Source organism: Montipora foliosa, chromosome 5 (assembly GCF_036669935.1).
Source record: "Montipora foliosa isolate CH-2021 chromosome 5, ASM3666993v2, whole genome shotgun sequence".
Classification (NCBI taxonomy): Eukaryota; Metazoa; Cnidaria; class Anthozoa; order Scleractinia; family Acroporidae; genus Montipora; species Montipora foliosa.
Genome location: NC_090873.1, coordinates 33,719,966 through 33,744,418, shown reverse-complemented (window position 1 = coordinate 33,744,418; position 24,453 = coordinate 33,719,966). Strand labels below are relative to the sequence as shown.

Here is a 24,453-nt window from a genome sequence, read left to right as displayed (position 1 = left end):
TGAGCTGCGTGGGCCTTTAGTTCAGAGAATGACATCACATTTATTACGTTTCACACTATTAAAACCTTCTTTAAAGTGAAATGATTTGAGAAAAGCGGCGAAGCATTTTGTCAACGTAACAATGTAAAACTTTTTAAGGTTTTCGTTTTGAGCATTACAAGAAGTTGTGTAATGGCTAATGGCAAACCGATTTTGTTCGTCTGTCACCACAGTGTATCATTGACCAGTTCATCAGCAGTGGACAGGACAAGTGGGTTCGACAAAGTGGCTTAGTGATGATGTTACCCCATGGATACGAGGGCATGGTAAGGTTGCGGGAAAGGCAGAGAAATATGGGAAAAGGTCAAAGCAGAGAACTATTGCTTTTTATCAAAGAAACCCAAGATCACAACTAAGCAATTTGTCGGTGAAAATAGAGCGTGGGAGGGACAGGCTACACCATTGTAAACTTTATTTGAATATAGAACTTACTGTGTTTGGCCTTCTCGGCCTTGTTTAATTCATCACGTTGCGTAAAGAAGTCACCTACCAAAATATAAAAGGCTCTTACATTGTTCGGGGTGTGCAAAGCCATTGTTTAGGACGTTCTAGTTGTTTTGGGCATCGCCGATGCTTACTGAAGCTCCTTATTAGATCCCTGTTCTCGTGGAAATTCATCGATCTTTTGGCTACTTTTTCCTGGGTTCCAAGTTGTTTCCAAGCAACCACTTGCGCTTGCTTGTTTAAGACTGGGAACGATTTGTTCAGAATCTTGTTTGTTGAGGAAGTTGAAAGAAATTCCTCCCCCTGGTTAGCTTTTTGCATAACTTGTGTAAGTATTTGTTGTTTTTTTTTAACTTTAGGGGCCGGAACACTCCAGTGCCAGACCAGAAAGATTTTTGCAAATGAGCAATGATAATCCAAATGTGTTCCCAGTAAGTGTGGTCGCCATCTTCCTTTCACTGCTTATTTTAATAAACCCCTTACGAACCTGTGACTTTTGAAAACCGTCTGTTCTTACAACTCTCTGGTATTTCATTTTGGCTAAGTTGTAATTTTGCTTTGTGACACTACGTCATACTTATCGTCATTGTGCAGATCGTCATCATTATCAACGTCATCATCAACATCATCATCATCATCAACATCGTCATTGCCTGGTCGTCATCATTATCGTGAACATCGAATTTCACGATGAAAATTTAAGGCTTCTTTCTTACCCCATCATGAGTCATGGTGATTCTCGTTGCAATTCTACTTTACTTTCTGCTGCTTTACTTTGAGTAGTTCCCTTCACGTCAGATGTCATATATTTCTTTCGCAGACTTTGGACGAGTTATTTGAAGTGAATCAGCTGTATTCCACAAACTGGCAGGTGATGTATTTTGCCAAGTTCTTGAACTCCATGTTCAGCACTGTAGCTATCCAACGATGTCCCCTTACAAGAGGGCTTAGCTTTCCTTACTAAAGGGCTTAGCTTTCCTCGAGGCACCAATATTCTCTCCATCCGTACATCCAGGAGTCGGCAAACCCGTGAACTCCCCTTGACCGGCATTTGGCTGTTTTTTAGTTCGTGGCACCATACCCTTTTTCATACGTTACTCAAAGTAGCCCCATTTGCTAGAGAATAACACAAACCATTACCCCGGAAACTCCGCGCCTTGTACCCTTTTCGAATGGAGTGGTTGCGAAACGTGGCCTATCGTCCTTATCTGAGAACGTTTAAACGTCTAACATTTAAAGCAAGTTCAAGTACAAAGGCAGCGCTCTCTCCTCAGTTGTGTTAAGACTCGCAGTGTTCATCCACGCGCGCGCGTGGAGTTGAACCCACAATCTCCCTCTCTTTAGTCTAATAGTTTGCGTACGGAGCTCAGCAGTTGAAAGGGTTTTATTCATTTGATTTGTACAGGTTGTTAATTGCAGCACACCTGCCAATGTCTTCCACATTTTCCGTCGTCAGATTGCAATGAACTTCCGCAAACCTGTAAGTTTCCATTACTTTCTTTTATGTAGAATTTCGAAAAGTAAGCGTCAGTGCTCACTTTTTTCAAGGGACTTGAAGAGGAGTGGCTTCTTCCAATGAAAGGAACGGTTTGTGAACTCGTTGATCTCACTTGTAAGCTGCTTTCCTTGTGCAATTTTCTATCATTTTGAATGATATAAAAAGCGTTTCCTTCGTAAACTGTCAAAGATAAATTCTATTTTCTTATTTTATAATGCTCATCTCTGTGTACAGTTCTAACCGTGGACAAAAAAGGAATTACCTGGAATTTATTATAGCTTTAGTAAACACCCGCCTGTCCTTTGCTGAACTGCCAAAAATGTGCATTGACACTTTTCCAGACATGTCGCCTGATTAGACCACAATATTTTCGTATACGTATTAATGTGTCCCTTTGTACCTTGGAAAGTATGGTACCTGGAATCATGGTTCATATATAGGAGGGATTTAGCGTCGCCGCCGTCGCGTTTATGGCAAACAGCGAGAGTCAGCGAGAGCGGTGTCCAGCGACACCGATGTCAGCGAGAGCGGTGTGCAACTAGAAAGCTCTGCTCCTTTGGACACCGCACACTATTAACTGTTTACGTTATGGCTTAATATCATTCTTTTTCCCATCTTTTATTATTTATAATACAAATTGTGTGTAAGTGCTATGGATAGTGTAAATAAAGAACTGAATTGAATCAGGCCGAAATTTACGTTTTGCGAGAAAAAAAGAAACTGATTTGATTTTCGCCTCTTACCTACAGACATCGTTTTCCATTTCACGGTAACGTAACGCTTTATCTCCGTTATTTCACTTTACTTCTCAGAGAATGAGCGCAGTATGATTGGTCAATTTATTGGGAGGTATTCAACATTTCAGCCCACCAAATTAAAAAGTTTGGTTTTCGTTGCTTAAATTGAATGTCTATTGTTTCTGTTCATGGAACTGAAAAAAAAAAACGCTGTCCTCACTTTACAGTATGTCCCTCTAACTCTGCTTTTAGGAACTATTTGATACTCGATGTTTCGCTCCCAACCGTAGCAGCACCGCATCCCTCTGGGAACGAAGCCCTTCATTCGTTAGCCTGCACGCAGGCGGTTGGATGGTCGAAAAAACCGGAATTCGTAATGAGGTCGCCATCTTGGGTTCGCGCGGCTAGGTCTGGGCCCGTCGTTTTGTCACAGGGCCCAGACCTATCCCACGCTCTTCCAATATGGCGTCTGATAGTGTTTCGTGGCGACACAACATCTACCGCCTGCAAGCAGGCTATTCATTCGTTTGTCGTTTATACGTAGCTTTGAGGACCTGGACATGTAGCTTTATTATTGATTTTTGTTTGAGAGCAAGAGAGGGGGCTTATTTTCAGAACTGGAAACAAAAGGGATCTCATATCTCAGGATGCTTCATTTCCGAAGATAGTTTATAGAGATATCATGCCTCCTCTAGCTGGAACAAAAGAGTAGTTGCTTCTTGTCTCACAGTTTTGTTTTCTTTTTCCGCGCACACTTGTAGCTCATTTTGTTGACGCCCAAGAGCCTTCTTCGATTGGAGGCGGCTAGATCGCATGTCGATGAAATGTCAGAAGGTATGTGAGAAGGTTAACTCTTTTACAGAATTTTCTGCGCTCGTCTGGATTCAAGATGGCAAGTAATAATGACAAATGCATTCGGTAGTTCGAGACCATACTGAGGCCTGGAACTAACTGTAGACACTTGAGGTCGAGGTCAGTCAGATTCTGAGTCTCTGATATGACGACTCTACCTTCAAATGCTTAATCACAAAATCATTTTTGCGTTTCTTTAACTTGCTAGGTACTTCATTCCAACGGGTGATTCCTGATTCCGGGCCAGCATCCAACAACCCGGAGAAGGTCCGCAAACTGCTTCTCTGTACTGGTAAAGTCTATTATGAACTTGTGAAGGTGAGTTGAGCGAGCTGCGACTAACAGTTTGGATTCATTGTTATCAATATGAATACAAGTTGCAGTGTCCTTCAAATCTAAGTGAAGGAGTGGTTTAGCGGTTCCGGCGTCGGATTGGCAGGTACCTTATGCATCTCTAATTAAAGTGTATTAATTGGCTAGGTTCGAAATTCGTGTCTTCCAGGCTTTGTAAATAACGCCATCGAGTTCCCAACAAACGGAAAACCTAGTATTTCGAATAATTTGTACAAACAGCTTTCGGTGTTATCTTATCTTAACCTTACAGGAGCGTAACAAAAGAGGGTTAGAGGAAGACGTTGCCATTACTCGAGTTGAACAGGTACAGTTCTTTGTTAATCTTGCGTGCACTTCGAAATGTTTTCGAAATACTGTCAATGTTTAAATGAAATCAAAGGTCTTTTGTACTTCTTCTGTCGACAATCAGGTTGTCATTCTTCGAGTCCAACAAGGCCCCAAGAGAATCCATCTTAAAATTGTCCATTCAAAAAACTCCTTTCAGATTTCCCAGATACATTACTTATTTTCTAAAGTAACCCAACCTCGATCTCATGTGAGAGTGTTACAGCTTGCCCAATGAAGTCAAGTCCTGTTGAACGGGGTATTAAAATATCTTGATGTGTGACCATCCGGTAATAACCCACTCTGTACACGCTGGGGAGTCATGCTGTTTGGCTATCAGCAAGAAAGGCTACCGATATCCCAAAAAACTGATATTGCATTATTATTTTTAATAAAATCATTAGCAACAAGGTAACAGTCAAAATCCTTGTGGTGTGGTACCACATTACTGAACAAATACTAGAAAAGGATACAAAACAGGAATCAAACGCACCTCATTAATGCTTGATTACTGCCAGTAATTAATTAATTGTAGGTCCACATTAGCCATTTGGCTGCCCATTTTTAAACCTGCATCACTAATTAATTAATTAATTGATTGATTGATTGATGGGTTGGTTGATTGATGGATTGATTGATTGATTGATTGATTGATTGATTGACTGATTGTAACCATTGAAACCAACATGAGCTCTTTTCAATGGAAGGAAAATGATCATTTTCATTGGTGTCCTTGTTTCAGATAAGCCCTTTCCCGTTTGACTTAATAAAAGCCGAATACCAAAAGTACGACAATGCGCAGATAGTCTGGGCACAGGAAGAACCAATGAACATGGGATACTGGACTTACGTCAGCCCGCGACTTTTCACAGCTGTTGGAGCCAAACCCAAGATAAGGTTTGAATAAGAATGATCCACAGGCTTGGTATCTTTGTTGTCTGGGTGGTCCGTGCATTTTAAGACCTTCATACTTAGTTACCTTAGTTCGTTAGTTAGTTCATACTTAGTACCTTCCATAGGAGGGGTGTAAACCGTAAACAAAATGTCAAATATTGCATTCTGTCGAGTATTCAATCGTCTTACTCTCCCGGAGTCGAAGAATTAGATGACTACATTGAGGAAATTCGTGGCTTGCTTCCGTTCTCAAGTCGTTGCGAAATACAGGATGAAAAAGAAAATAGTGTAGTATTTTTGGGTTCAGAAACGTGCCCTCTGAGCGTTAGCCCTAGTAATGGAAACGGGCCCACAGGTCAATCACAGAGAAGTGACATGTTCTTTCCTGTAGTAACGATAGGGTGACTGTGCTATACAGGGAAAGGAATCGTTTAATCGCAGAGGTTTTGTCCTCGGGAAAAGACAAAGTGAAAAAGGCAGTCGTGAATGGAAATGCGAAATGCGCGAACGAAAAGCGACAAGATGAAAACGACCTCTGCTGCTATCTCGAACAAAGCAGTTGAGAAATTGAACTTAATTGCAAACGTTTTAAAGTGATGTGTCGTTTTTCCCTTGATTTGTAAAACATCACTGCATGGGGGGAGTCTGTGAAAAGCCTCTATCCATTCAAAGAACACATTTTAAGGAAAGGAGACTGGAATTTGATGCCCGTTTACGACCGTTTACCCAATTTTCCCAACAAGTTTTTTTCCAAGTTTTTGGCTTGCTAGAGTAACACATTTTGCCCAATCAGGAGACACCTCGGCACATGTCTCGGTGCCCATATATTTGACAAGTTTTGCGAAAACAGTTCATCTGTACTTTCCATAAAGAAATCCGTATTTTCTCAACGCTTGACACATTTCTTTGTTTCCTCAGTTATGCTGGCCGCCCTCCTGCAGCCTCGACTGCAACAGGAAACAAACACAACCACATTTCCGAACAGGAAGACCTCATCAACCAAGCTTTGGAATAAACTAAACCACTTTTGAAATTTTTTTCTGACCACGAGTGCTAGTAACGAACGCATAAACAACGACAGTACTATTCCTTTTTTTAGGTATTGTCTTTTTTTATCTCGGGAATAACCGATAATTCGGAAGTCGAGATATAAATTAGTTGTTTCATTTTGGAATTCAAACAGGGATAAAAAGGATTTTAACACTGACAATCGGTCGCACAACCGCGAATCTTCACTGAACAGATGCCATTACAGCGTAAATGTTCTTTTTGTACTCACCACAAGTGGAGCGTCGACAATTTTGCTAGGTTTTTCCATGGTTTTCTTCAACGTATTTTCTGATTAGAACCATGTCTGTAAATTGCACACAGTAAATGATTAAAAGAACTTGAAAATTTCCTAATATCGTCCGAGATTGATGCTCTTACTGTAACGAAGAGACAAAATTGTACAATGGGGTGTAGAAGTACGACCTTAATTTCGGGAGCTAAAACGCTTTCTCTCTCATTTTTCCCAACATTCGCCAGAATTCTTAACGTTGGAGTTTCAATTAATGTTTGAGCTGTAAAGCTTCTTTCCCTTGAAAACTCCACGAGGGTTTGGACGTTTATTCCGCGATTTGTGGAGTAATATGACCTTGATTCGTTTGTGGAAAGGAGACGTGTCTCGCATAGCGACAACAATTTTTTTGGTTTGTTTTTCTTTCAAAGAAAGGTCAACTAGTGTAGGACTTTTTTGCCAGTCGAAGGAACGTCAGTTAAGACCGGTTGTGATGTTAACGGGAGACAAAGAAAGAACGGACCACGAGTGATTCCTGCCACATGCTGTCCTTTTAATCTTAAAGTCACGCAATCCGTACTACATGTATGACTTCGTCACAAAACATTACAACGGTGCCTTCTAATTCAAGGGTATTTTTGTGCGGTGTATGAGTATGAGTACTATGTATTTGGGAAGAGCAGATCTTAACAAATGCTTTTGGAATCCGAAAAGAAAGTTGTGGGTATCCACGCATTTTTCAAAGATAATTGATCAACAATATTTGTAAAAAGCTTTAAAATACAAAGTAATGTATGGCGTTCTTTTCCAAATTGAAGCCAAAGCATCTCTGAAAAATGCACGGTTACCCCCAATTTTCTTGATACCAAGAGCACTTGCTAAGTTCAGCTTTCTCTGTATTGTTTTAAACCGAACCGCGCAAAAATATCGCTGTACTACTGAGCACAACCCATAGGAAACCTGAATATCTCGAGATGCGCAGAACGTATGCGCAATAACAATAGTCAGCAACGTCCTTAAACACGAAGTATCTTTCACGAGAAGGTTATTTACAGGTTAACGCACTCGGCGAGTGAATTATCGGGATTTACTCGCACAAGTTCACCGTGCACCGGTGGCTCAGTTGGTTGAGCACCGGGCTGCTAAGCGGCAGGTCGCGAGTTCGATTCCGGCCACCGGGGCTTCAGCCTCCACACTTTCTTAGTTTTGCTGTCAAAAAAAAAAATAGGTTTGGGGTTGCAAAAATGAGACTTTGTCTGCAAATAGAAAGAATGACGGAAGCTCAAATAATAACAACCAAACGCTCTTTTAAGCTGTCCTGTTGATAATAAAACCCTGTTGAGTGAGGCGAGTTGCCTTGTGGTTGAGCGTAGTGGTAATCTCTTCAACAAGCCGTATGTTGTCACAGAAATCTGTGTAATCGGCATTGAAAGGCAAGTTCTAAGTTGAAATAAAAGAGCCTTGCACAGGTGGAATATATATGTGCTAGTTTTTAAAATCTGGTGCATTTTCAGCGATTTCAGGAATAAAAATTTCAAACATTTTCAGGGGATTTTGCCCCGGACTCGCCTAAAGTTCACTCGCGCCTTTGGCGCTCGCTCTGCCAAGTTGCCCCCCTCCCCTAAAAGATTTTGCCTAGCTACGGCACTGATTTGACTCCACTGGGGTCTGATGTGCACTCTTCTCGTCTACAAGGCATTGAGGTGGAAGGAGAAATATTTAAAGGGAACCTCCACTAAAACAACAAAATAACTTTAAACCACAGAACATAATGTTTACAATTGGAATTGCTCAATCTTTTTCCAATGAAAGCGTTTGTATTCGAGAAAAATAAAATTTTGGCTTTCAAATTTCCCGGGCGCCGCCATCTTGAATAATTGTGACGTAACTTGGTTGCCCTATTGTTCTGATACAAAGAGCGATTGTTCTGGAACAATAAGGCAACCAAGTTACGTCACAATTATTCAAGATGGCGGCGCCCGGGAAATTTGAAAGCCAAAATAAGCGTTTTTGGAATTTATTTTTCTCGAATACAAACGCTTTCATTGGAAAAAGATTGAGCAATTCCAATTGTAAACATTATGTTCTGTGGTTTAAAGTTATTTTGTTGTTTTAGTGGAGGTTCCCTTTAAGGGTGGATGTCAAACGTGCAAGGCTATAATAGGGAGTTTAAGTACGTGACGTTTTTGAGCCGCGGATGGTAACTGGAAATGAACATTTCGCGTGCCTGGACAGTAGTGTCTGGCAGACTTTTAACCTCATCATCTCTTATGGAGGAAAGATACTTAGCAATATAAAGGTGGCAGTGACAAGGGAAGTTAAAGGGAAAACAGCTCACTTCTGGTTGCCGTCCGCAGCTCAAAAACGATGCATGTTTAAACTCCCTAATAATTATTCTTCACTTCCGTCAATCATCTCTGTTTAATGTCTGTATAATTCCTAAAAAGTTGACACATTTTTTTAAGCCGAGCGAGATTGAAGAATCGGAAAATCATGACAGTAGTGGAAATTCACATTCTCCGATGACATCATCGTCGACGTTGTCTTGCAGACAAAACACCATGCAAAAAGAAATCATGCAGAAGTTTCGCCTTTTATTAAAAGAAGACGAACGCGTTGCGAATGTTCTTCTCAAAGATAAAGCCATAAGAATGTCCAATAATGCTAGTACGGTCTGTTGTGTCAGTAGGCCTTGTTGACAGCATCAAGAGCTTCTTTGCATTTGGGATCAAGTTTTCCATCGCCACCTAAATTCACAGAAGTGAACAAACCCATCAGAAGTGGTGCTGGCCCAGCCAGGGTAGGGGAAGGGGAAGGGAGGGGGGAGGGGTGTCCCTTTTCACTTGTCCGAATTTCAAAAAGTCTCGTGTCGCTGCTTTGTCAATGTTTCACGTTGCTGTGACCGTTGCTGTCAGAAATTTAACGAAAGGATGTTGTTTGTCGCGATTTCACTTTAAGTGCTGTCGGTACTTTTTAGGCCACGTCACCCGTCGGAATTTACCCTGGCAGAGCCTCGGATCGACCCATGGCTCTGGCTCTCTATGTACATGAAGGAGAACATGCGCTGTAGGGTTCTTATAGCCAAGAATTGGCTATTTGAACCTTGCGGCGCCTGCTTACTCCTTGTGCTAGCATGAATGCACTAATTACAGATGCTTTTGTTTGTTCTTCACAAAAACCACTTTGTTTCGGGGTTCCCCAGAGCTCCTCTCTCCTTCAGTCAAGAGGGCAGATCCTTCAATTTCTAAAAGGAGACAAGGGGAATCTTAGGGCAATAAATTTTTCTACTGCATTCAGCCTGTAGTTCCAAGTTTTTTTTGTTTTTTTGTTCTTCATGTAGTCTCAAGAATACGTGGGCTTTCTCCAGTCATTTCACAATGCCTCTTTGCATCCATTTTTTCATGGTCACGCCAAAACGCAGACTACAGCCTGTGCTGAATGTGCAGACCAGGGGTAAAATATGGTGTTCCCCTCACTATTATTCAGAGCAAACCGTAAACAGGCCAACCTGAATGTTATTTAGGCCTAATAGACTATTTTACCGTCCTTGCTAAGTTACCTGGCCTAAGAATGGAAGCGAGGCTGCCAGTGACCCTGTTCTGATACAAACCTTCATGCTTTTGTAATGTTAACGTAGAGTAATTAGAATTACAACAACTCAATTTACATGATAAAAGCAGAGGGGGGGGGTACTGCCATATATGGGTTATATAGGTATGTGCCGCTGTGAAGGGTATGGTTTTCAAGCAGTTTACTGTAGCAAAGGGTATATAAATCAGAGCGTTTGGGTCTAGAATAGGGTATCATTTTTCACAAAACTGACCAGTCGCTTGAAGATTTTATCAAGACTAAGGAAACCAGAAATTCCCGCTCAAAAATATAAAAACATCGAGTCAGCAAAGTTTAAGTTTACGCAACTCAGCTTCAACAGCGTCGATAAATGGCTATCATGAAACTCTTCTGGATATTATTACGGATAACTGTCAAGTATCGGTATTTAGACGGAAATCGGTGGGAGTTTACTCTAGTATAGGGTAGCAAAATTCAGCTGAACTAGCTCTGGTATAGGCTAAGGGTTCCAGGGTCTCAGTGGCACATCCCCACCCAGAAATTCCTAAAGTACCCCCCAGGCCGATGACCTGGCATGGAAGCTAAAGATAGGGTTTTTCGAATAACGAGAAACTCAGTCTGTTAACACTATGGTTGTAACCACTAAAAATGTGATAAACAAATTAATCTGTTATTCTACTTCCAGTATCAAAACAAGTCCACAATTATTTAGCCCTCTGTCACGCAAACAATAAATGAATGCCGTACATGCATGGTCGATCTTGTTATTACACCTGATAGGCGACTGAAATAGTTTTACCTGTAGGACATAACTGATTTTCTGTAAGTTTCTCGGTTTTTTTTTTGCCTGAAAGTGCAATCTTTCCGCAGCTGACATTAACATTCCGTCCAATGTTCAAGAATCACTGGTTGCCAACTTGTCTTAAACAAAATTTCAGTTCTCCAGATCTCAGTTATATTTTCAAATTCAGTTCACTTTGACAATCAGAGACAATCTCTGCAAGACAAACAACGGGTCCATTCCGAAAATACCGGTATGATTTTTAAATTTAGACCCCATTCATCATTAAAAGCAACGATGTTCGTGTATAGTGTATGTAACAAAGGCACAACAACAGTATTAAACTCAGAGTAGAACACAAAGAAATTCCGTTTTGGCAAAACAGCTTGGCATGCAACCATGCGCAACGATCATACAAATCGCTTGAATGGCAAGGTTACCCAGGGAGATTACACCAAAAATTCCTTCATTTTTCCCCAGCACAGCGATAAATCGTTCATTACGCGAGCACGCGTTCGCGAGTTAAAAAGGAAGAGCTGGCAATATTTCTGGGAGCTCTGGAAAGGTAAAACTTCGCAGCAATTTGTCAAAGGAAGTTTATACCGTACATTACGCTGTAAAATTTTACAATTGAGTTTATACCTTTACGGGCTCCTTTAATATTTCTCGCAGTTGAAGTGTCAAAAGTGAACAGTGTCTGCAAGACTGAAATGAGTTTGCTAATTTTTGGCATGTGTTCAGTTGGAATCTTGGAAGTTCTTCCATTTGAAATAATTGCAGGAAACATCGATGAGAATTCAGAATGTTGAAAGCATGAAGTGTTAAAATAGGCATGCTGATATGAATACGAACATGGGGTTCAAAATTGGAAACCCTGGTTTTGCACCAAAATGTTATCCCACTGCAGAAGGGCAGGTACAAAACTCAGGGGCCCGTTTCTCGAAAGTCCCGAAAACTTTTCGGGCCCGAAAAGCCATTTGTGAAATTGCCAACCGCTTGTTTTGGAAAGCCGATCTTTTAACATGTTTTCAAGGCAACAAAAAGAAAAATAACTGTGAAGTTTGAGGTATTAAATTCTCTCCGTTCTTGAGATACAAAGGGAATTGTGACACCCGAAAACGGCCCGTAAAGTTTCGGGACTTTTGAGAAACGGGCCCCAGGTCTCTGTTTATACCAACACAGAAAGAAACCCAAACACTCATTACAGCTATCCTGGCCTTAGGCCTAAAAACTCTTGTTTAGGTCTAAGCCTTTAAAGGTTAGCTTAAATGAATGCTTAGGTTTCTTTCTGTATTGTTAAAAAATTGACCTGAAACCTGTGTTTTGTACCTGCCGACTGTAGTATCAGTGCTCTACAACCATTTTTAGACGTCATAACACCCTACAATTTGACACAGCGTACTTCTATAAACTCACCATATTGTAGATCCTGAATTTTGCAACTGTAAATCGTTTCACCATGCACGACTAACTCTACATCATCTCTGTCCGGGGTTCGCACAAACTCCACAAGGTGGCCTTCACTTCTCAACAGTGCTATCACAAACAACTTTAACGTCAATAAACTGCGTATTAGCTCATCTTGGTCCAATTAAGCTTGTGTTTTTTTTACCTTGAAGTCCTTCTAATCGAGCAGTCCGATGTTCCACTATTCCACAAGACATGTAAGGACCAAACTTGACAGTTACTTTGTGCTTAACCATTTCATTTATTCATGAGTAATTTTGTTTTGACAAGATGATCAAAAGATTTGTTTACAGCAACGTGTTCGCCATCTTTGTTGCCCTGTACGTTTCAGCCTTATTCTTTGATTGGCTCACCTTTGACCAATAAAAGAGCGTGTTAGCTTCGCGTCTTCTCTTGTCGATTGCAATTTCATTTTACACGAAATCTCAAAGGATATCTCTGTACTTGGCTATTGTAATAAAAGTGCTGCTGATAATAAGGTAAGTTTTCTGTCTTGTGGGACTTACATTGTATTCACGCCTTTCCTCATACCATGTGTGCAATCACCCGTGTAGTTTCATTGTGCCCGGTTCCATATGATCTGCAACGGTCTGCGACACGGTCGTAATGGTCGGAAAACTAGAACTAGATTCAACTTTCCCTACCATTACGATCGTGTCACAGACCGATCGCAGACCGTTGCAGATCACATGGAAAGTAGGCTTTAGTTTCATGCAAAAAGTGTCCATTTAATAACCTTTGTTGACATCGATCGCCAGTTAAAGCACAGGCGGCCCAGAGTCGGAAGGTAAACAATTATAAGGATTTGTATGGGAATCTTGATAACAGACTGAAAAAGATATTTACCGGCAAAAGTTCTCAATAAAAAAGCCGTACTTTATTGTCATGGTGATTTTCTTGCTTTCTGTGTGGTTTTTGGCCTGATTTAATGCGATTTAAGCGACTTCTCAAATTCCCGAGTCGTCACTCTTCCCTAAATAAAGGAAAGGCTGGCAACTCATTTCTAACTTACCTCAGATCTCGCCGAAAAAATTCACACTTCTCCGGCATCAGTCACGCTCAAACTCCGGCAATGGCTACACGGATAAATTTACTTCCCCTTGACCAAGTTTCAAGGTCCAGCGAGTATCCATTGCTGAGAAACTGCGAAAAATATTCAAATTTTCAAACTCCTTCGAGGCTCGCTAACAACCAATTTTGACACGGCTGGTCAACGGTTCACTGAGCCTCCATACGGTGAGCGCAAACCTACGCAAGTGTACCCATAGTTGGGCAGAGCAAAACAAATCCCAGACTCGTCCCCAAATACCTGCCTGGGGTCATGTTCGAGTTTCTAAATCGGCGAACGATATTAAAAGTTCCACACTGAAACCTTAAACACAGCTTCCATCACTTTGGTTGCCCCACCGCATGTTATAAATCCGGATTTTCATCGAACTCCGTAAGTACTGAAGCTGTTTGTATGGAGTTTGAAACTCAGTCGAAGGTATTTACTAGTACTAGTGTATGAAACACAATCCTGTTTTTCATCCGTCAACAACTCACATTATCATGACTGCAGAAGAAATTCATATGAAAAGGTCGCTGCACCTTTTCAGCCTTTTGGACACATTTTTCTGTTGAGAGTCCAGGGAAAATGCCATCGTTGAAATCATCTGTGCTTTGTTTTTGCGCTTCCAGTTGCGTTGAAATGTTCAAAATTATTTCTCACACCGGTGCATCAAGCGATATCGATCGAAAACCAACAATTATTACTCGGAATACAAAGGTATCCGAGTTACAATCTCGCTTGTCTGTTTTTTGGACAGTAGAAATTACGGTGCGGTGATTTCTTTGCCTCAAAGCAATTCACCTAACAAAACTATACTTTTTCCAACAACAACAAAAAAAAAACAGCCGTGGTGTCGAGTGTCATTGGACGAAGGGATTTTTGCACGCGTGAGGCTTCAAACAGCTTCAGTACTTACGGAGTTCGATGAAAATCCGGATTTATAACATGCGGTGGGGCAACCAAAGTGATGGAAGCTGTGTTTAAGGTTTCAGTGTGGAACTTTTAATATCGTTCGCCGATTTAGAAACTCGAACATGACCCCAGGCAGGTATTTGGGGACGAGTCTGGGATTTGTTTTGCTCTGCCCAACTATGGGTACACTTGCGTAGGTTTGCGCTCACCGTATGGAGGCTCAGTGAACCGTTGACCAGCCGTGTCAAAATTGGTTGTTAGCGAGCCTCGAAGGAGTTTGAAAATTTGAATATTTTTCGCAGTTTCTCAGCAATGGATACTCGCTGGACCTTGAAACTTGGTCAAGGGGAAGTAAATTTATCCGTGTAGCCATCGCCGGAGTTTGAGCGTGACTGATGCCGGAGAAGTGTGAATTTTTTCGGCGAGATCTGAGGTAAGTTAGAAATGAGTTGCCAGCCTTTCCTTTATTTAGGGAAGAGTGACGACTCGGGAATTTGAGAAGTCGCTTAAATCGCATTAAATCAGGCCAAAAACCACACAGAAAGCAAGAAAATCACCATGACAATAAAGTACGGCTTTTTTATTGAGAACTTTTGCCGGTAAATATCTTTTTCAGTCTGTTATCAAGATTCCCATACAAATCCTTATAATTGTTTACCTTCCGACTCTGGGCCGCCTGTGGTTAAAGACTACCGCAGACGTACAAAAGTTGGATCGTCTGGCCGGGTGAGTGTAGTCCAGAAACACACTGTTGTTTATAACTGATGTTTCGACAAACTGCAGACCACCCGAAAATTGAAGATCGAGGGAGAAATCCGGCAGAGTTATTAACCGACGCCAAAGGGTATTGTTATGTGGCTGAATTTATTCCCCCAGCAGCACGCGCTCTCATTGGTTACTTCGAGGTCACATGACATCTAACAATAAAAATTGTCTCCCGCCAAAATTCTCTGAGCGGGCAACAGTGCAGTCACGAGTCCAGAATCGAACCCAAATTGGTGGGAGGCGAGTCCTATAACCACTAAGCCATCCCTGCACTCCAATCAGCATTATTTGATCTAATTGTTTTAAATTTGTTTTTCAGTGCAATATGCAAAATGCAACCTTCTCTCATGAAATCCCTCGATGGGAAAGTGAAAGATTTCAAGAGGATATTGCCTTTTTGTCTGAAATGTTTCCAGCGTGTGATGTCAGTACATTAAGTGACTACTTGAAAACATTTTCTGACGATCCCAATTACAAATCAACCATAGTCAACATTCTTTTAGAAGGAGAGACAGCCATGGTAGATCAACAACTAGATTCAGCAAAGAAGCATTGGGGAAATGCACAAGACATAGTTGGTTTGAAATCTCAGGGGAATAGAAGTGATGGAAGTGTAGTGAGAGCTGATGTTGATGGAAGTAAACATGATCCAAATGTTGGAATTGTGGACAAAATGCAAAGTGGGTTAGGCAATGATGTACTTCAATCTATTCCTTCAGTGAGTTTGTCTACTTTAGGGAGACAGTCATCTGAGGCATTCAGTTTGGATTTGAATGATAAAGAGAAAAAGTCCCCTTTAAAACGAGGTGCAGAGCTTAAATGTGATGGATTTTCCAGTGCCCCTGATGATGATGATGTAGTTTTTATCAAAAGTGTTGACTTCCCACAGAACCAATCATTTTGTCGGACCAGGCATTCTGACTCTGAGGAAAACTCCCAAAGAGAACAAAGTGGTATCTGCATACGATACAAGGGTGGGGCTCTTCACCCATCAATGAACAAATCCAGAAAATTGCAGGTGATAGAAATTGATAAAAGAATAAATGGCAGCATTTCCCATCATTCACCAAGGAAAATCACACAGTCCAATTGTCACCCTATTGACCAAAATTGTGTGCGTGTTTCTGAGAGGTCAACGTTATCAGTAACAGCAACATCTGTTGAGGAAGATGATGATTTACCTGAGTTTTCTGCAATCATGGCACCTGGGTCCAAGAGGAAAGTGACTGAAGGAAACAGTAACAATTCTATAAAAATTCCAAGAAATCAATTAACACCCTTGACTGCGCCAGCCCCTGCCGCTCTTGGTGATCTGGAAATTTTGAAAAAGGTTTGTAATGAAGCAAGAAAAGGTGTTTTCTTTGATAATGGGAGCTTGAGTTTTGCTCTCTCCAAAAGGATTAAAAGTTAACTAAAGAAGATTCTTGATCACCAAGTCAAAGTAAACTAGCCCTCAAACATCCTTTAGTCCAAAGAAAAAAATAATTAATTAGCAATAATATTCTTGTTTGACTAGAATGCCCACAGTTTTTAACTTACCATCACACCACAGCCTATCGTCTTTGCAAGGACTTAGTCGTACAGCTGTACATAATCATTAGCTTGTAATTCCTGTTTTCATTGTCTTTTTGGTGGGGATGGCTTGCATTTACCAATTTCCACATTGTGTATTGATTAAGACAAACAGTATTGTGTAAAAGGAAACTGCATTGAGGTCTGGATTCGAAATGGCGTATCAATTTTTTGTACAGTAAAGTTTTGTACAATGCAAATGATTTACATTATTCTCAGGCATTCATTTAGGAGATTCTCTGGGCTTCAAAGCCTGGCTAGCTGGTCATAACAGAGATATGTGGAAAGCCAGCCCACTTTTTTTCTGGATGTACCACCCTAATAATAAAACCTAGATGTATTAGCATGTTGCTACATGACCTAATTGCTGTCTATGCTGCCTCTCTGTGTCATGTATATGCTTTGGTTCAGGTTTTTTCCCATTCCAATTATTTTTAAGCAGTTCAGTGTTGATTTTCCTTTGTTTCAGATTATGATACTGAATAATAGCAGCCTAAAAATCAAGATTGAACTGGTTTGAAAATTTTAAACTGAAAAAAAATTTGAACCACAGCATAAGAAATTAAATACAATATGTTAAGGTGAACACTTATATGGGTGGCAATATTCATTCTGTTTGTATGTGCATCTGGTTTTGTATCTGAGTGTGTATGTAGATAATCTCTTCCCTTAACCCATTCATCCATGTGGCGCTTTCCCCCCCCCCCCCCCCCCTTCCTCTTTGATGGGTAAAATCACCTGGCATTAGACTTAGTAGAATCTATAAGCCTCACTTTTAGGAGGTGGTTAATGCTGTCTTTTCACTTCTTTCTACCTTTAACATAGCCCAACTGGCATCCAGAGTCCATCAGTATTGCCAGGCCCTTGGTTGTATCTCACACACTGTGTCTCTTTAAATTAATGGAGGGGGCATGCAGCTGTACATGAAGTTTTTGACTGGTTAATGCAAGGGACATAGTTTTTGACAGATTAATTAACCCATTGACCCCTTAGGCGCTCTAAGGGCACCCCCAGTTGACAAATAAAATCATCTGGCATTAGCCTGAGTAAAACCTATGAATCTCACTCCCAGGAATCAATGGATTAATGGAAGAGACATAGGGTCGATTATTAAGACATAGTTTAGACAATGTTTAACAAAACCACGTTTTTAAGACATTTTCAATATTGCTAACAATCATATCTAAATATTGTCTGCTGCTGATGGTAACAAGAAGGTTTGCATTCCAGACTAGACAGCAATTTATCTACTTAAAACATACCATTTATAAAGAGATTTGGAGGTACACTGATTGTCTTAAGCTGTGGCCTAAGTTAGACTTAGTTTAAATAACTGGCCCATAGTTTTTAACTGGTGAACCCAGACCCCTTGGGCACCTTAGGAAACCCCCCGTTGACGAGTAAAATCGTCTGGTGTTGGACAGAGTAAATTCTGTTAAGTCTCACTTCCAGGGGTCATTGGGTTTAAAAGTTATAGTAAATTTTAAAGTAACTGATTTAGCTATCGGGCAAAAAGGGTTCTATACTTATCTGCTACAATAAACACCCGCATATAAGAACACTTTTTTCAGGTTTAAGGCTGATCATGTTCTTATTTGAGGGGTGCTCAGTGAGAAATCAGCCTGAAAGTGTTCTTAAAATGTTCTTAAATTTGGTTTCAGAAATACTTCAAATTATATACCGTAAACACCAGCGTATAAGCGGCACCTTTTTGCTCTATTGCTATAGGTTTAATTAACATACAATGCTGTTTTGTAATGGATTTTATAGTTTGTAATGGTCCTGAACACCAGTACTTTGATGTAAGTTACTGTACTGTATTGTATCCTTATCCTAATACCCTTTCCCTTTGTACTACGAAAACCACTGATCTGTGGAATGGGTGGGAATTTACATGTCTCCATCCTGCCCACTTTTGCTTGAAATAGTTCAAATTCTTAAGAGGTATTGGCAGAACTGAGTGCATATGGAAGGCTCTGTAATTGTGGAAAAGCTCTTGGAGGAGACTTGAGAATGAAAAGTACACAAGAAATTATTGGAAAAGGGAAAGACTTCACCACAGGTTTCTTCATGGGGAGTTTTTCTATTATTTCCAAAGAAAACAGAGATAAATTTTTAAAACATGTTTTCCATTGTTGAGGTCGTTATAGCAGACCTTAAGCCTGTGGGTATTTCATCAAAATGTTTCACACAAAAGTGGGCGAGGCAGTCACTCGGTAATTCAGGCCCATTCCACAGATCGGTGGTTTTTGTACTATTAAGAACATATTTTATTTATCAGGCTGAATTTGTTCTCATTTATATGGTGCTTTATTGACCAAATTTCATTGTGATGTTCTTAATCCACTTGTTCTACTTATATGCGGGTGTTTACTGTATTCTGAATTTGTAAGCCTAAAGTCTTACTAAGTGTACATGTAACTACACATACATGTGTACCGAAGTATGTGAAGCTTATCTCCTGGACTCCTATTTTCAACAGGTCTTTCCTGAAGCTGATACCAACTACATAACCTCCCTTTTGGAAAAATATGCTGGTCAACCTGATCGCGTAGCCCTTGTGGGCAAAGAACTCACAAATAATTCAAACCCCCGGAGTGTGAAAAAGAAGGCAGTACCATCTGTACCTTGGTTCTGGCAACCAGAAGAGAACAGATTAATTCAATTCACTGATGCAGAAAGCAGCGCTTTAGAGAAAGAATATTTAAAACAAGACGTAGAGCATTCTGGTCCAACAAAGGTCAATATCAAGCTACCTGGGTCAGCAAAAAGATATGACATTGATTTTTCTGCAATGACCATGACCTGTGATAAAGGCCAGCAGACTAAGATAATTCGTGTACTTGGCGACAGTGAGGGAAACAAGCTAATGAGGTAAGGGTAACCCAAATCAAGATTCCTGTATCTTATTCTATACACATACATTATTAGATGGTTTGCAACCAATCTCTAGTGATGCAGATAACAATGATGGAATGTACAATAATAATCATTAGTATATATATACCACACAGGTGAATAGTGCTCTCCGCGCGCGCTGATTTGCTAACTCGGAGGTGATTATCCAAGTACTATTCATCTCCTAGTAGCCGGCACATGAAATTTGATATTCTCCACTGTATTTTACAAAAATGAAGTTTGTTTGGTTCGTTTTTATTCAACCTGTGTGGTATATACTAAAACAATTATTATTCACCAAAGTGGAGGTGAATAGTGGTAGATATTTACAGTTTGTACCAAGCTACAAAGAGGCTCAGTAAATATCCACCACTATTCACCTCCACTTCGGTGAATAATTGTTAATTATATTTGCTGGTGGACAAACAAAAAGAGCTAATGAGAGATATGTTGCTTTCGTCCACCACCAATATGGCCTTGATGCCGTAACGTAAAAACCAGAGAAGAAGAGAAGGGAGCGTACAGTTTATTTGCTCTTATCCCAAAGCATTTGCAATTGCTACTAGAAAGGCAGCACAAGACTTTACTTGCCTTAGTGTTGGTACCACTGAAGTTGAGCCCATGGCAGCTTGCTGCTGTTACTTTAAAGCAACAGAGGACTTTTTCTGTGTTTACACAGCCTCATCTAAACACGAGGCTATGTAAACACGTTTAAAAAAGTCCTCTATTGCTTCTACAGAACATTTCTCAAAAATAATCCGGCAAATGAAGGAAAATGCCGGTTTTTGAAACAGATTTTCTTGATACACGCTCATATTTCCTACCAGCCAATCAAAGTGCATGTCTGACAATACTTAACCAATCAAAATTCGTGTGATGTCACAGCCGTATTTACATAGTTACTCTCATCTAAACGCTGCCGGGGCCCAGCCATTGACCAATGAGAGTGTGCGTACTATCCTAATTATTTTGCAAACTCATATCTTATGTAGGACCCTTACTTTTCAGCCAAGGTTCATTCCATAATTTACCATTTGATCAGATGGTCAGATCAGGACAAGTTGTGTACATAAAAAAATAATCAATTGTTCTTTTGTTGTTTAGTGGTAAAAACTTAGTACCAAAAGATGCCCTTGCTGTCCCTGAGGGTTGGCAAGAGCAGACCGGTGCCGTGGAACTCATCAGTGTGCGCCCAGGTTCTGCTGAATGGGAGCATGTTCAGCGAAGCTTAAAGAGAAGTGTGAGGAAGGCACATGTTACAAATATACAGCGTGTTCAGAATAAATGGCTCTACAGGAAGTATGCAATACAGAGGCATTTGATTAAGGACAAGAATGGTAATTCATTTCAATTAATTTATCATACGGTTTCCATTAATTTTCTATTATTGGTTTAGAATGAAAATTTGAAAAGAAATTATTTTGACTAGTGCATCATTGATGCCAGCTTTGAGTGTTCATGTCTTTAGGTCATTGTGATACAAGGTATCATTTTACTGAAGAAAATCAGACAAAAAATTAAGGCTAACAAAAAGCGTCAGAATCAGATTTACAGATATTGGTTAATGACACTTTTCTTTTGGTTTTTATTTATAATGTATCGATGAGTTTGATAAAGTGATTTTTTTGTAGGGCCAAAATGTGTAAATGAGAAAGAGTTATTCCATGGTACCAGGCTTACAAATCCAGATGTCATTTGGCAAAGTGAAGATGGATTTGACATGCGTCATTCTGCAGATGGTATGTGGGGACGTGGAACTTACTTCGCATCAGAGGCTTCTTACAGTCATGAGGGATTTGTGCACTATAATGTGCAGAGAAAGGAGTATCAACTTTTTCTGGCCCACGTTCTAACAGGGGACAGCATTTCTTTGCCACCAGACAGAAACATAAAAATGCCGCCACTAAAGAGAGGGTCCAGCATCCGATATGACAGCGTTAATGGTGTCACTAATGGCTGCATAGTTTATATTCTGTATAAGCTTGATATGGCGTACCCTGCATACCTGATTAGTTACACATCTAGTAATTAATTTTTGGACTAGCCCATACCAGGATGGTAGAAAAGTTGTAGAGAAAACCTCTGATCAAGTTCAATGTAGGATATGGCAGCATCCATGTTGACAAGAAAGTGATTTACATACATAATGTTATATAATTTACAAAATTATCTATAGAAGAAAGACTATTAATAATCTTAATGCATAAGTATTGTGAATGTTGCAAAAGTTAAGAGCAGTTTCACTCTACTTGATTTTTACTTCAAAGACTAAGAAATAATTTTGTATTGAAAAAGACCAAGTAATAATGCTGCGTTTTGTTCACCAAAAACCAAATTAGTAACAGATTCAGGATATGGAAAAGGATTGAACAGTAAGAAACAAACGGTATTTTAAAAGTTAGTTTTGGTATTTTAAAAGATAAAAGTTGGGTTGTGATGAGTGTCATGCACTTGAGTTCAAGGGCTGTGTTCTATGTTTTACATGTTTTATCTTAAACCACTAAATTGCCCCAACAGTCTGACCCCCTTCTAAGGGGAAGTAATGTAAGGATCTCATGGATATACACACAAACCATAACTCTAAAAAATTGACTATTCTAAATCAGTTTCTAGACCTAAATATTGCTATAGCAATAAGATAAACGAAAGTTTAGACCTAATCACTGAAATGAGCACTTAGACTTAATCTGTAAAATGAGAGTTTAACCTAGGGGACTCGTGGTGGGTATATCCATGAGATCTTTCCCCAGATAGGTAAAATCTGGGCTCAGTGTTGTTGTTATACTATCCGTGGCCGCCAAGATATTAACTTCATTTCACTGAGATGAGATTTTCCCCCACCATTGATGTCAGTGACCACTGACGTCAAAGTTCTTTGGATAGGACTGCGCACACTCTCATTATCAGCTTAACTGCTCCCATGGATCCCATATATTCACTGTTTTCCAGTCTGGAATAAGCCTGAAGAGGGAAGAAAGTTCTCAACATCACTTTTCCCACAGTAATTTTTGAGACAGAAAAATTAGAACATATACACTGTTCGTTTACACACTACACTTTATATTCATACCACTGTGCATCTCTAGAAGTATATTTCATGCTCCTGGTGGTGACTTCCATAAATTGACTTAGTATCACCCAACTAGTGGACTAATGCAAATCCTGCATTTTAATTGGCTATGCTACTAGAGGACTATTAGTAATAGTCCTCGAGTAGCGAAAAGTGTGACGCTTTCTTTCATTTTATTCCCAAATACATATTTCTTCAACTTGCATTTGCTAACTTTATTATTGCCTTTTTTGTCCGACTAGTTGGGTGATACTAAAACAATTACACCCTTCGCCCTCAAGGGCCACGGGCAATAGCGAAGCCTCGTGGGCTATGGATTGACCCGTTGCTACGGGTCTAATTGTTAATCATTCATGAGTTAACGTGCCAGCCAAATAGCCAGAAATTGAGCACGTCGTGTATGCCAATACTGGAGAAATCACATTGTAACTGTCTATAACCGGAAAAGAGTTTTTCCAGTCCAAGGACTCTTACAACACGCACACATGAAATATGATCATGATTCATCATTTTAAAGCCCATTTCAAATGCATGCAGCTACGTTTTTGGTCTAAGATAGTTTAGGAACCCTGTACTAAAGTAATGATTATATTGGAAGATGCTTTTTAACCCATTCATCCCTGAAGCGCGCCCGATTGACCAGTAAAATCATTTATCGTAATTTTGGAAAAGAGTGAACATGATTTTTACAGTAAGCTAAGTGGATGAATCACTTGCACGTAGTTAGAAATAAATTTTGAGTTACTTTGTATTCAATCTTGTATTTCTTTTTACTGCTTCCTGCCTTACTCATTTAAATTTGTTGAGCTTTTATGTATTACGTTGATAGTGGTGAAAATAAAATTATTATTTCATAGTTTATGTTATTAATTTGAATAATAACATGAAGTTGACAGCGGTGAATTTGTTCACTGTACTACTGTATGTACATGTAAGTTGTTAGAAAAAAAGTAAAATCTTGGCTGTATTTATGGTGCGCTGTAATTAATATTGTACGGCAGGTTACACAAAGTTACGCTCAAGGTTTCAACCGCCTTGGTTTGCGAAGTAGTGAATTAGTTTGTGAGTTAAAGACTTGTTATTGAAAAGGGCGAATGGGATAATTTATTAAGAACTGTCAGATGGTAGAGGTTTAACAGACGTGAAATAAATGATTGTGCAATCTGAACAATTCTTTGGACCATATGAAATCCCAGTCCTTAATCCAACATGGTTAAACATTGTTTTCCAGTGTTCATCTCTTTACCCAGAGGATGTCATTGTTGTGCCGTGATGAAAAGACTCAGTTGGGCTTGTGTTATGACAACGCTGACATGATATATGGACGTGCGCACGTGTAAAAATAGCTCGGCACCGTGATTGGATGATTGATAAATGTTATTTGCCAGCTGGGAGGTCCGTATAGCGGCCGAGGGCAGCTTTTTCAGGACCGAGGTCACAGTTTTTCGCTATACGGACCGACCCTTAGCTGGTTAATAACTTATTTATGTTTTTCGTCTCTCTCTCCCGTCCTCTCTGAAATCACTTTATTAATTGTTGACTCGCACCGCGCTTGATAGCGAATGTAGCATTAGAGCGACTTACAAATGAACGTTTTATTTGGATTCTATTTCCAAACCTCTTGTCTAATAAAAAAGAACTACTGTGTGTAAACAGATTTGGTGTCAAAAAAAATGAAAATTTAAGGTCATCACACAAGCTCACGCAAAGCTAACCGTTCCGCCCGCCGTGAGCGGATGAGAAAATTTCACCCGCTCCCGGAACCAATCAGATTGCAGGATTTGTTGAATTTCGCCCACTCACGCACTGAGAAAAAAATTCCAGTCGTCAATATTGACTGCAAGAATTAGAAAATCCCCAATGATGTAGTCCCCAGGGACTACATCGATCCTCATGATCCACTGCAAACAACAACAAAAACAACAATAGTCTATTTGCACTGCGCG

The 24,453-nt window shown here is 40.0% G+C and overlaps 3 protein-coding genes across 3 annotated transcripts in view; 2 read left to right on the top strand and 1 right to left on the bottom strand.

Moving 5' to 3' along the window:
- Positions 1–6,545, top strand: part of LOC138004003 (2-oxoglutarate dehydrogenase complex component E1-like) — a 37,563-nt gene extending 31,018 nt beyond the window's left edge. Inside the window, exons 19-27 of the mRNA XM_068850371.1 lie at positions 213–305; positions 843–914; positions 1,304–1,354; positions 1,889–1,963; positions 3,480–3,552; positions 3,779–3,888; positions 4,175–4,228; positions 4,991–5,145; positions 6,061–6,545. Of these exons, the coding sequence (XP_068706472.1) occupies positions 213–305; positions 843–914; positions 1,304–1,354; positions 1,889–1,963; positions 3,480–3,552; positions 3,779–3,888; positions 4,175–4,228; positions 4,991–5,145; positions 6,061–6,157 (780 nt within the window). The 3' untranslated portion in view covers positions 6,158–6,545. The remainder of the gene's footprint in view (positions 1–212; positions 306–842; positions 915–1,303; positions 1,355–1,888; positions 1,964–3,479; positions 3,553–3,778; positions 3,889–4,174; positions 4,229–4,990; positions 5,146–6,060) is intronic.
- Positions 6,546–8,828: 2,283 nt separating this feature from the next.
- LOC138004002 (UPF0728 protein v1g117062-like) lies at positions 8,829–12,627 on the bottom strand. Its single transcript, XM_068850370.1, has 3 exons — positions 12,385–12,627; positions 12,189–12,308; positions 8,829–9,168 (listed from the first exon to the last, which is right to left on the bottom strand). The coding sequence occupies exons 1-3, from the start codon at positions 12,473–12,475 to the stop codon at positions 9,104–9,106; spliced, it is 276 nt and encodes a 91-aa protein (XP_068706471.1). The 5' UTR covers positions 12,476–12,627; the 3' UTR covers positions 8,829–9,103.
- Positions 12,628–12,632: 5 nt separating this feature from the next.
- Positions 12,633–23,363, top strand: LOC138004001 (uncharacterized). Its single transcript, XM_068850369.1, has 5 exons — positions 12,633–12,718; positions 15,287–16,297; positions 19,022–19,413; positions 20,542–20,774; positions 21,069–23,363. The coding sequence occupies exons 2-5, from the start codon at positions 15,293–15,295 to the stop codon at positions 21,467–21,469; spliced, it is 2,031 nt and encodes a 676-aa protein (XP_068706470.1). The 5' UTR covers positions 12,633–12,718; positions 15,287–15,292; the 3' UTR covers positions 21,470–23,363.
- Positions 23,364–24,453: the final 1,090 nt, after the last annotated feature.

Excerpts from the sequence above, each read along its gene's own strand:
- LOC138004002 (XM_068850370.1), bottom strand. The coding sequence starts at position 12,475 with ATGGTTAAGCACAAAGTAACTGTCAAGTTTGGTCCTTACATGTCTTGT. Across the intron at positions 12,309-12,384 it reads TCGATTAGAAGGACTTCAAG|CACTGTTGAGAAGTGAAGGC; the intron begins GTAAAAAAAACA and ends TGTTTGTGATAG. Across the intron at positions 9,169-12,188 it reads AATTCAGGATCTACAATATG|GTGGCGATGGAAAACTTGAT; the intron begins GTGAGTTTATAG and ends CTGTGAATTTAG.
- LOC138004001 (XM_068850369.1), top strand. The coding sequence starts at position 15,293 with ATGCAAAATGCAACCTTCTCTCATGAAATCCCTCGATGGGAAAGTGAA. Across the intron at positions 19,414-20,541 it reads GAGGGAAACAAGCTAATGAG|TGGTAAAAACTTAGTACCAA; the intron begins GTAAGGGTAACC and ends TTTGTTGTTTAG. Across the intron at positions 20,775-21,068 it reads TTTGATTAAGGACAAGAATG|GGCCAAAATGTGTAAATGAG; the intron begins GTAATTCATTTC and ends ATTTTTTTGTAG.